This window comes from Galleria mellonella, unplaced genomic scaffold (assembly GCF_026898425.1).
Source record: "Galleria mellonella isolate WM207_F2 unplaced genomic scaffold, CSIRO_AGI_GalMel_v1 utg21, whole genome shotgun sequence".
NCBI lineage: Eukaryota > Metazoa > Arthropoda > Insecta > Lepidoptera > Pyralidae > Galleria > Galleria mellonella.
In genome coordinates, this window is record NW_026442037.1 from 314,855 (window position 1) to 328,197 (window position 13,343).

The following is a 13,343-nucleotide window of genomic DNA, read 5'->3' on the forward strand; positions in this document are numbered from 1 at the left end:
AATTAACGCGATCATTTAGCTTTGCTGGGAAAATGTAAGAAATATTAATATAACCATTTTGATATTCTTTCCCATATCGATTAACGAAATGTATTGTTATTAAATATAGCAATCTCATAAAACACTCGCATGATTTATTAAGACAGAATTCCACCAAGCCCATATATTGAATGTAGATAATACAACTAAATATAGCAATAGTGGTCCGGGCTCAGATGTGGCAGTAGATTGAATCGCTTACAAAACGAATTTATACAGTAAAAATTATAGCGTACAAAACTCTAGACAAATGGGAACCATTTAAAAATAAATGTACTTTGTAGAGGACTTAAGACATTGAAAACTACTTCGGTAAGACGTTGTTTATCGTTTCTCTTACGACTGTTCAATTATTTTTAACTTAGATTGAGATGTCTACCCTTGTTTTTAAAAGATTTCTTAAGTTTTAATTCCGAGCTGATAAATGAATTTATTTCACTAATTGATATTTAAGCTATTATGACTAAGAGAAACTTGTTTCTTAATTCCATTCAATACGGATTTCTATTAAATTATTATGGTTATACTAATAAAAGTAAAACTTACGATAGACAGGTATTAAATAATGTTAAAAAGTTTAGATGACTTACTACAAAAAAGCGTCTAATGGTTAAATTTGTGTAAATAAAAAAAATATACAGATAAAATTTTAGTATTATAATAAATTTTTGTATAATAATCTAAATAGACGTGGCAGATAAAATTATTAATGAGCGTTATTTCATCGCCTAAACAATATTTAATCACTTAGAGTTTTGTTGAATCCTGTTTAGATAGGTAATGTTTTAAATTATTTTTGTAGTAAGACCATAAATGATATAAATATTGCCAATACTGTAAAGGGAGACGTCCAAGATGTGCAGACGGTATACTTGCCGCATGAGATAAGTTATGAAAGTGGATGAAGCAATAAAAATAGCTATATAAGATTACAGCCTTTCAGCACTCTCTTGCATATGGACCTTCATAAGGATGACGAACTTGGTATGAAAATCCTCAACATCGGTAACATTAAAAGAGTTTCAATAGCAATATCATAGTACCAGTTCTAGTTGGCTCAGCGGGTAATCTTTTAATGAAAATCCAAATCCATGTCAGGACCATAATTAACCTTTTTATATTATTCAAATATAAAATCTTTATTTCTTTATAACATACTTGCACGAGTGATGTGGAAATCAATAACAAATCATTACTGAAAGACACATCATCATATTCAAATCAATACAGATTTCTTTCCAAAATAAAAATATTGTGCATGCGAATATAATTCTGCATTTAATAATAAATGTTGCTGTACTCGTATATATATAATATAACCCAATATAAAAATAATATTAACGAGAACAAAGAAAGGAAAAACACGAAATCTGATAAATATAGAATACGAAAAACAATTATGTTTGAAACAATTTCGGTCTTTACACTCATAAAGTGAAGACATAAAATCATTTGTACAATCCTACTAGACAATCCCTTTTTTTAAATTCGGTCAAAAACAAGGTGGCATCATATTTATTCTGGTTATCTCCCAAAGTGTTGGCTCCCTTCGTCATTAGGCGCCTCTAAGGGGCTATTAAGTTTTCTTTATTCCATCCTTCATACCGTTGTCTTGTGACTCCAACATTTTTGTCCTAATTACAAATCTGAGAGCGCTCCCAAATGTTTCAATTTGCTGAGGAGTTTGCTTATCAAAAATGAATAAACTTGATGTAAGTAATAGAATACTTACTGAGGTAACATTAACTGCATCATCAAGCACATATTAAGTAAGATTTATTGAACTAGAATAAGTAAAACAGAAGTGTATTTACATATCTTTAAATTAGCAGTCTTTGAAATAGGAAGTCGGGTGCTGTGGAATCCCAAATATGGATGTCATATATGGATAGATTTTCAATTACATGAATAATTTTTGGCTCTGAAGTAAAATAAAGCCTAATTCAGTTTTGTGCCTATAAAATTTTAGAGAACTGACTGAAATAGCATTATTCCTTGTCAGAAATATAAGGAGAGTATTAAAATAACACGACACTCTATTGAAATATTTGAAGTTTTTCAACCAAAACGGAATTCTCTTCCACATCAAAAATTCAAAACCTTTTAAAGCAAAGAACGCCCAAGAGCATCTCGGGCAAACATAATTAGAATTCCTTTTTATATCTATGATTTAAGATTTTTACTTGGTCGCTCAGTCAATGATCCTTTTTAATGGAAACCTCCGTTATATAAGGAACTTATAATTAAAAACTATATATAGTAGAATACAGTTAACACGCGCGAATATTAGAATATTTTTTTTTATACCACTGAGGTGGCAATCAAGCATACCGTCCACCTGATGGTAAGTGGTTACCGTAGCCTATGAACACCTGCAACACCAGAGGTATTACGCGTGCGTTGCCGACCCTGGAGAAACCTCTTTACCCCCCTTTTGAAAAACCCCATGCTGTAGTCTCTTGGGAAAACCTCGGCAGGGAGCTCATTCCACAACCTGAGTGTTCGTGGAAGAAAACATCTCAGAAACAGCGCAGTACGCGACCATTGAGGCTGTAGTTTATATATATATATATATATATATATATATATATATATAAGATTATAATTCATCTGTTTCTTTCAAATCTAAATATTTTTATTTATGTTTAGATATTTGGCAATTTACTACATAATTGCAAATTGAAATAGAAATATTAATAAAGTATGAAAATCATATTCCAATAATTATAGAGTATTTGATTTTTTTTAATCTACAGTTCAGCACTTCAAACATGATTGAAAGATTAATATTCAAAAACACAAATTTAAATATCCATATTTTCATATTTATAACATTGGAAGGATTTTAAAAATACGAAATAAAGCGCAATAAAAATAAGAGATATAATACTGAAATACAGTTACAAGAATTTTAATAGTTCTTAAATTGAAACGCAGTAAAAAGTTTGTCAGAAAATGCATCTTCAGACGAGGGAATCTGAGCTCCAATATTTACTGTGAAGACAAAGATGAAACTATTCGTAGAATTTATTCAATGGTTGTCTGAAAACCTCAAAGGATGTTGGAAACATTGAAATATTGCAAGTATTATACTCGTAACGAGACAGTGTTTGAATTGAAAAACTTGCAAGTTATTAATAAAATCTTTGTTAAACAACTAGAATAAATATAGCATAACAGATTAAACACATACAATTTTTTTTTTTACCAGAGACTAAATTGAAAGTTCAAATGAACACATTTATGATTATGTACAAATATAAGAGATACGAGTATATAGATGTTAAGCAAGCGAGATGACTAAGTCAAAATCTGAAGAAAAAATAAAAACAAGCTGTACCTACCCGAAAGAGAATATTAGATAAGGCCGGAAGGATGATGATAAATCGTGGAGAAATTGTACATACTTTTCTTGAAATTACCTAGTGGGCACATGACTATTATAGTGGTTTATATATGAAATAATAATGCTAAAACTTTTCAACTCAATTTCGTCATATTCATACTATATCGACTATACTCAACAATCAACAAATTTTGAAAACAGTTCCAAATTTCATAAACATTTTAGAGAAAAGAAAAATGTAGAAAACTTAACGGATTTACCCGCGTGGATCACGGATTTTCCCGGTTCCCACAGGAATTACCCTTTCTTGTAGATACCAACATGAAGAAACACTGCAAAATTTAAAATTTGTAAGCTACACGAGACTTCTGGCTTTGTAGCCAAGCTTAATATTTCCGCAGAATTTGTGACAACTCAGTGAACGGTATACTAATTGCAAATAGGTATATCTACCTAACATATAATTCACATACATACATACACACTGTCACGCCTTTCTCCCATTAGGGTACACAGAAACAATGGAACGTCAAAGGCTTCGAATCAAGCAAACCTCTTTCGCTTCTTCTACATTCATCAATCTTTTTATAAACGCTCAGTGATTACAGGTACTTATAATTTGGCCCATATAATTTATACTAGGCAAAATCCACACATGTGCTAAACCAAATGCCAAACTGTCTAATTTTTTTGATAAGTGTCATAAATATTCAAACGCCTAAACATCTTCTCAGTGTAAAAAGATTGTATGATGACTATATTGATTGATTGATTGATCTAATATGATAAATTACCAAAGGAAAGAATAAATTACAAAATATTCAAATAAATAAATAGGGTCTCATGGAGGAGTTGTTAAGATGTTTATCATGAAGTTGTTAAGACAAAAACGGAATACCAGTTTAGTAACAGGTTTATTAAGATCACTAAAAATACTCCGCAAATATTACTTTAAAATAAAACATTACAAATTGTAGCAAAAAATTTCTATGAAACGTATATAGTCCCAAAATACTAAATTCAGAATAAGTGGATTCTACATCGATATATTCATTCGATAACGGGGCCCAAACCTTTCGGATATTCGATAACAATACATATATTGTGGCAGCTGGCCTTGAGATCAAAATGTACAAACTTGGAGAACAATGTGTTAACAACGCGAGATGGAAATAATGTGTTTTCTGTATTACTGGATCTAATTACAAGTATAAATTTCGTTGAAAATTGTAAACGAGTTAGATTACATTGGTAACTTTGTGAACAAACAGAGTAAAATTAATACATTACAAAGTAATTTGCATTAAATAATACTCGGATCTTCGCTAATAATACAATTACATAATTTAGTATAATGTGTCATTGTTAAACATGACTAAACTGCTGAATCGATTTAAAGAAATGAGATAAAGATAATCAGAAATCTAAGGATGGATAAAGGATATTAATCTGTATTAAAACTTTACGTAGACGAAATTGCAAATATAAGCTTATACTAGATTCATAATTTTGTAAGAAGCAACACTTTTTAATAATAAATACTGAAATTTCGCAATTACCATCTCGTATATGAGATAGTAATATGAATGATCTATTTCGAATCGTATTTGACCCAGGTTGTTATCATTAAGTCAGTAGTCTATAAGAACTTGTAACTCGTTAAACCAAATAGTATTAAGTAATCTAAAAATAATCCTTAAATCTTTAAAGACAAAAATTAAAACTGACAATATACCCATGGATGTTTAAAACGATTTATGTATATATTATGTATATATTTGAATCATATAATTTTTTTTTATTTACTGACAGATGTTATGAGAAAGTATACTAAAATAAAATGCTAAATAATCACATAAATTAGATTTAAACAAAATCAAAAAATTAAACAACAAAACCTTTAACATAATACCTTTAAAAAATCATATCACAAAAACTCAGATACGCTAAACATTTTACTTATAACGTCAGAAAAAAATTCTGACTCGAGAGTGCAGGTCTAAAAGCCTTTCCTGTAGTCACAATCGCGCAACCAAATCTCGATCAAATGTCATCGAAAATTCAACGGAAGCCAGCAAATAAGTTTCCACTCAAGTCTGATACGTATTTGCTGAAATGTGATTTGTAGATTTCGAGTAGACGCGAGTGGTTTATTGTGGAGGTACATATTAGGACTGGTGGGCTCTTAGCGAAAATTGAGATTGTGGTAATAATAAACTGTATGAGGTACAAATTCAGTCTCAACTTCACAAAACGATATTGGTGCGCAAAATCATGGCACCAATAATATATGGCAAATTGGATTTATTTACTTTTAGATTTTCACGTTCCATCGTTACATGAGGATATCCGCAAAAGAACCAAAGTAACCGATGGGCTGATCACATAGCTCGAAGAACCGACAACCGATTGGGGAGAAAGGCGACCACTTACGGGCAAATGAAGTGTAGGACGACCCCCCCCCCCTTACTAGATGGAGTGACAACCTCGAATGCATTGCAAGGAGCCAGTGGATGCAAGTGGTTCAGAACCGATTCTTATGGCAGTCTATGGGGGAGGCCTATATCCAGCAGTGGACGAATAATGGCTGAAATGATGATCACGATGATGGTTACACCGGCGGCAGTTACAAGTAGACAAGGCTCGATTTAATTTGATTCCCGCATTATTCCCTGTCACTTAAAAATAAAAAAATAATAATAACACACAACAGCGTCTAATTATTATGAACATTTTGTTATTAAATACCTAAACACTTGTATAATGTTACAACAATACCAAACAATGCCACGAACAACAACGTAAACGCCAGAAAGCAAATATTTGCTTTTGCCGATTGAGTTTCAGTTATTGTTGTAGTATACACAGAATCAACATGTACAAGAATAATACAAATTAATGTTAGAATAATTATTGTTATTCTCATGAGTATTATTCTCTAGGTACACTTTACTAGTACAATAGTAGATATCGTCATAGTCGTAGAATACTGACGGATCTTTATATGTAATATTCGTCAGATCCGTCAGTATTCTACGACTATGACGATATGGGTGTAAATGTATTAGTAAATAATAAAACCTATTATCTACCTATCAACCTGTAATTAGCACAGTATGCACAATAAAGAATCCATTCATTCATACATATTTAATAAAACCAAGTTAAAAAATATAACGTAACATACAGTAATGGGGAGGGAGTGGGGAAGGGATTGTTAGTAATGGAGACTGAGAATCCCATTGCTAGCAATATAGCCAACCAGGTCGACCTCCTCGCGGTACCCCCTGGAAACTGTAAAAATTGTAAGTACATTTACAAGCTATTACGAACTTATAACACACGGCCAGTCGTATGTTTTATCCATCCTTGTTGTATAAAAAAAAGGCTCAGGTCAAATGTAATAAATAAACTAATGTATTCTTAAGGGACTGCCCGCCATCCTAAATGTTTTCGGACTAGAAACAATACGGGAACACCTGCGTCCAGTCGGCAAATCGGCTTTGGTAGCTATCAGCAACGAAAATACAATACTAAAGTAAATAACAAAATAATACTGAAGCTTATTTATTTACTAGTCTTTACCCATGACTTCTTCCCCATGTACATTTTACTTCAGTGAGATAATTAATTTTTAACATTGTTAATATATATGTTAAAATATACATACAATATTAGTATACATATATGTTAAAAACATCGTAAAACATAACCAAAAGCCAAACTGCGGCCGCCTACCTGCCAAGCGTTGTAACTAGTGGCACAAAATCTCCCCTTAAGGGAGAGGCTATACCATATATCCAGCAGTAATTATTATTAATTTTAAAATAACTAATTTACCACGACTGGAGTCGGTATTTTTTGTAGAACAAAATCTTCTTATATTGATTTCTTATCGAGATAAAAAATATCCTACCTCTCAAATTGGAACAAACAAAAAAATCATTAAAATTTGGTTGAGCAGTTTCGGAGATTAGCATGAACAAACAGCATCACATAGAATTTTGTATATACTATATTAAAATTACCATTCAATTTGTATTGCATAATAATTAAGTCAACAACTGTAACAAGTATAGAATTACATTACAGTAAGTATGTACAATAAATAGTAAATACTAACATAAAGTTGTTGAGCTTGTTGCAAAATTTAATAAAATTTGTGGCTGATGAGAAACAGCTCTTCCGTTTCTATTAATAAAATCCATTATTGTACAACGGGTTTGGTATCTTTGTGATACATTGTTAAATACCTTCCAATCGTTCGATGCAGGTCAGGTGGTATATGACCGTTTTTATGACTACAGAAGATTGCCTGATATGATTCAACTGAAGCCGAATTACTTTATTTGTGACTAGCAAACTGACCTAGCTTTTTACTTTTTTTTTTTTTAATAAAAGACAGCCCATTTTGTTCACTAATAATGTAGCTTTCTATAGTTGAAAGTATTTTTTAAATTAAATATTTTTCAGTTAATCTATTACAAACCGAAAAATAAATGTTTTTAAACTTTATAATATTAGTTTACACTAGCTTTTGCCAACGACTTCATATCCGTGAAATTTGTAAGTTGCGTGAGTAGAAACCCAAATAATTAGATTAGATCATTTCCAAAATGGCATATAAAGATAATTTATATACCAGGAAAAAAAAAGATAATTTTAAATAATTACAATCGTAGATGTTACAATCGTGAGTCGAAGAGTTTTTATAATTTATTGTTCACAAGAAATAGGAGAGTGGAAAGCAAATGTACAAAGGCTAGCTTAATTCTGCAAGAGTTCTTTTCCAGTAAACCCAAATTGGAAAGAAGCATTAATGTCAGCAGATAGAGCAGTGTACAATACTGTGACGATTTAAAACAAAAAAGAACTAGACAAATGTAAGTTTATACATATTCAATTCTATTTAATTGTATGTATATATATAAACATAATTATATACTTACACACATACATACTTAATTGGTTATACGTAAAGTTAAATAGTTATGCAGTTGTTCAAGATTAGACATTATAGTTGTTTTAATAAAAGTTAAATTTTTCGCACTTGCAATATTAGAACCATAGATATAGACCGTTTAACCGCTAGAAGGTCAAACATTCAAATTTTGTTAACGGATAGAACTACACGCACTTTTGTATTTATTTTAATTTATTATAAAACTTGAGGCACGGACAAGCATTTCATTTCAACCAAGAGCTTCTCACCTTCAAGCGCAAACATACGTGTTTTGGACCTTCGTTGCCGAATAATAATACGCAAAGTACGAGTCAGCGACCATTGGACTCATCGTATGCCAATTCATCGCACAAGTTTTGGACTACGAGAAGTGAGAAGACATCTAGTAAGGATCGAGGTTAAGGCGTCGGAGGAGCAGCAGCAGACAGCAATCGTCCATAAGCGCATTCCGGAGCGGTCTGCCATCCTCCCTAACCCCATCTCCTTCGCTTCAATTGTGTCACACCGTGCCTTTAGTCACGTTACAGTTCTTGTGTTCAGCAATAAGAAGCAGCTTTGTGTCGCAGCTAGCACAGGCTGATCTTACAGACCAAGAATCAAACGTAAGTACCTTCATAATTTGCCAAAATGAGTATAAATGAGGCTAGTGTTAAAATTAATCGTGAAAGATCCCCTAATAGGCTAATCGCTAATAATGAAAATGATAATGAATTGCTTAGGGACCTAGTCAAGACGCGTGGCATATTAAAAAGCAGGCTTACTAAATTTTCTAAGGCCGTTAGTGATATTACCCTCGAGCAATTAACGAATCAAAAATGTGCCGATGTAAAATTACGCATGCAAGGTATTACAAGCTTATTTGCAGAGTTTAGCGATGTTCAAACAAAAATCGAAAAAATTGTACGAGATTCAGATTTAGATTCACAGCTGACGCAACGAGAATTGTTTGAAGATTGCTATTATCATGCACTAGCTCAAGCTGAATGTTTGCTCAAATCGGTAGAGGTCACTAGCGCGTCCAGTAAGGGCAGTAATAGGGCGTCACAGTCTATAAAACTTCCGACCATCTCCCTACCTGTATATGATGGAACGTATGAGCATTGGATCGAATACAGAGACATTTTTCTATCTCTAGTACACAATTCCGATGAAATTAGCGATATTCAGAAATTCCACTACCTAAAATCGTCACTAAAGGGAAGCGCGGAGTTAGTTATCGATTCCTTAGAATTCTCTGCTAGTAACTATGTGGTAGCATGGGAACTACTTCTCAACAGATACAACAATAGCAGTCTGTTGGTGCATAACCACGTTAAGGCCTTATTTACTATTCAAAAACTTTCTAAGGAATCACCACATGCACTCAGAAAACTAACAGACATTATTCTAAGAAATTTACGCGCATTAAAAATATTAGGTGAGCCTACTGAGTACTGGGATACTTTAATCATATTTATTATAACGTCTAAGTTAGATGAAACCACCGAACGTGAATGGGAACAATTTAAATGCACCACACGAAAATATATTAATGATAATTCTTCACTGAAGGTAGATGATTTACTTATGTTCCTCAGAGACAGGGCTGACATGTTGGAAACATTGCTAGTTTCACACAGGGTTAACAGTGACGTTAAAACTCAAAACGCGACTTCACAACAATCGTCATATTATCCGTCACATAAAAAATCACAACATAAAGTGCACTGCAATGTTTCCACCAATAAGTCACAGCAAGGTCGAATCACGTCTACTAAAAAATCGTGTTTAATGTGTAACGCCGATCATCCACTTTATTCATGTCAAACATTTTTGGACACTAACTTAGACGCTAAACTGCAATTTATAACCGCAAATAAATTATGTGAGAACTGTTTACGTCCAGGGCATTCAGTTAGTATGTGCAAATTTGGACCTTGCAGACTGTGTTTTAAAAAACACAACACGCTTATTCATAATAACGTGACTGATCGAGTAGCGGTCGTATCAATGCATCTAGCCGACAACGAAACCCCGGGTTCTAGTCAAATGACCCCCGCGACCGTCGCACCGCCCGCGCAGTCCATCCCCGCGCAAATTCATTCGTCTCGAGTAAACAGTACACACATAGATAATTTTAATTTAATTCACAAACAATCTACTATGCGACCCGTTTTATTGTCTACAGCTATAGTCGAGATAGCCGATAGGTACAATAAGTTTCACTTAGCACGCGCGCTTCTCGACTGTGGTAGTCAACATTGTTTTATTTCTAAACCACTATGCGATTTAATTAATATAAATTTAATACAGTCCACTTGCGAAATTCGAGGTGTCGGCAACACAGTAACAACGTCATCACAGATATGTGATATCGAGATCAAATCACGCATTGACAATTACTCCGCACGCATTAAATGTTTTGTGTTGCCGCACATTACATCTACGCTACCTACTGCGATGTATAGTCAACGCGCGCAGTCTTTTATGATACCTGACTATATACAGCTGGCTGATCCACAATATTATGAATCTCAAAATATTGATATTTTAATAGGCGCAGACTTATTTTGGGACTTATTATGCGAAGGTAAAATGAGATTACCCAATGGACCCTTTTTACAAAATACAAGGTTAGGTTGGATTATTTCAGGGCCTATTGAGTTTAACACGCACAATATCAATACGTCTGTCCAATGTAACTTCACTCAATCCATTGACACTCAGTTACGACGGTTTTGGGAGTTAGAAGAGGTGCCTAAAACTAGTGACATACAGACTGACGAAGAACGCTCTTGTGAGGAAGCTTTCATTCGTACTACCACGCGCAATAGTGACGGAAGGTTTTGCGTCAGCTTGCCACTGAAACAGTCGCCATCTGTTTTGGGTGAATCTTTGTCACAAGCTGAACGTCGTTTTTTGGCACTAGAGAGGCGATTAGAACGTAATTCTAACTATAAAAAATTATATATTGAATTTATACACGAATACATCGAATTAGGTCATATGACGCGAGTAACTTCATATGGAACCCCACACTATTTCTTACCTCATCACGGCGTGTATCGTGAGCACAGCAGCACAACAAAACTTCGCGTGGTGTTCGATGCAAGTGCCGCCACAAGTAGTGGAGTGTCTTTAAATGACATTCAACAAGTCGGACCTCCTTTGCAGCGTGATTTAGTTGACATCCTGCTTCGTTTCAGACAACATAGATACACTGCTTGTGCAGACGTCGAAAAGATGTACAGGCAGTGTCTCTTAAACGAATTACAACGCGATCTCCAGTTGATTGTGTGGCGTGACAATCCATCTGAACCGTTAGGTATTTACCGACTGAACACGGTAACGTATGGGACAGCCTCCGCACCGTTTCTTAGTGTTAGGTGTCTAAAGCAGCTGGCACTCGAATGTAAGGACTCAGCCGTCCAACAAATAATTTTAAATGATTTTTATGTAGATGATATGATTACAGGTTCAGATGACAAGGAGGAGTTGCTTGTACTCTGTAAGAAGGTCACTGATGTCTTAAGTTCTGGTGGATTTCACTTAAGAAAATGGATATTTAATTTTAAATGTGATGAATTGTTGGTTCATCAAATTCCAAATAATAACGCATCACAGGAATTAACATTAGGAGAAAATGTTCAGTGCAAGACATTAGGTCTTGGATGGTACTATGCATCAGACGAGTTTTATTTTAATACTCAAGTTAAAGTTGATACGTACAAGATTAGTAAACGAACCATTTTATCGCACGTTTCTCAAATATTTGATCCATTGGGATTATTAAGTCCGACCATTATAATAGCCAAAGTTTTATTGCAAAAACTATGGTTATTACAACTAGGATGGGATGATGAGGTACCGCGAGACGTGTTGCGCGCATGGACCGTATTTGTAAAGGGCTTATCAATGCTTAATACCATCCGCATACCCCGTCATGTTACAGCTAACGAAGCGATATGTACAGAGCTACACATCTTTACCGATGCATCGCAGACTGCATACGGCGCTTGCATCTACGTTCGAACAGTAACTAATAACGGACTTGTATCGGTAAAATTGTTATGTTCAAAGGGTAAGGTTGCACCTTTAAAACCTGTCAGTATCCCGCGACTAGAATTATGCGGAGCTTTACTTGGGGCTCGACTTTATGATAAAGTAATTAAATCACTTCGTCGTCATTTTGATAACATCATGTTCTGGACTGACTCGACCATAGTACTAGGATGGTTACACATGTCGCCTAATTTACAAAAAACTTTTGTACAAAATAGAACGGCAGAAATACATGAGTTGGTGAAGGAACTTCCATGGCGTCATGTCAGTGGGAAGGAAAACCCAGCTGATCTGGTCTCGCGTGGTGTTCAGATGGAGGACCTTTCATCTTCTACTTTATGGTGGGAAGGCCCATTTTTTCTTCGTCACACTAACTTCAGTTGCAATAATGTACCGTTAAATTCATTTGACTCTCAGCAACTATTGCCTGAGCTGAAATCCAGTGTGACGCATTCCTACGCTACTGATCAAGACTGCGAACGTACATTATTTCCATTTGTTAGATTTTCTCAATATAGTCGCATGAGACGAACTGTCGCGTATATACAACGTTTTATTCATAATACGCGCAATAAAAATACTCAACGGTCAGGTACTCTCACTGTCGATGAATTGAGGGAATCTGATATAACTTTGGCTCGACTGTCTCAACTAGAATCGTTTCCAGATGAGTATAGGTTACTCACAAATAATAGTACTCTAGTTAATAAGCATAATTTGTCTAAATTAAATTTATTTATTGATAAAAATAAACTAATTCGTGTTGGTGGTCGGATTGTAAATTCTCCCGACTTTAATTTTGATAAAAAACATCCGATTTTAATTTCATCTAAACATATTTTCTCCCTACTACTATTCAGACACGAACACAAGCAGTTGTTGCACGCAGCTCCACAGGCGCTTCTTTATAACTTACGTGAAACGTGGTGGCCAATTGGCGGTAGAAACTTAGCA

At 34.1% G+C, this 13,343-nt stretch overlaps 2 protein-coding genes across 2 annotated transcripts in view; one reads left to right on the forward strand and one right to left on the reverse strand.

Moving 5' to 3' along the window:
- LOC113513068 (uncharacterized) overlaps positions 1-13,343 on the reverse strand; it is a 230,629-nt gene that overhangs the window by 188,687 nt on the left and 28,599 nt on the right. The window lies entirely within an intron of this gene.
- On the forward strand, positions 8,976-13,341 carry LOC128200539 (uncharacterized). Its single transcript, XM_052894299.1, has 3 exons — positions 8,976-10,439; positions 10,641-12,870; positions 13,250-13,341. The coding sequence occupies exons 1-3, from the start codon at positions 8,976-8,978 to the stop codon at positions 13,339-13,341; spliced, it is 3,786 nt and encodes a 1,261-aa protein (XP_052750259.1).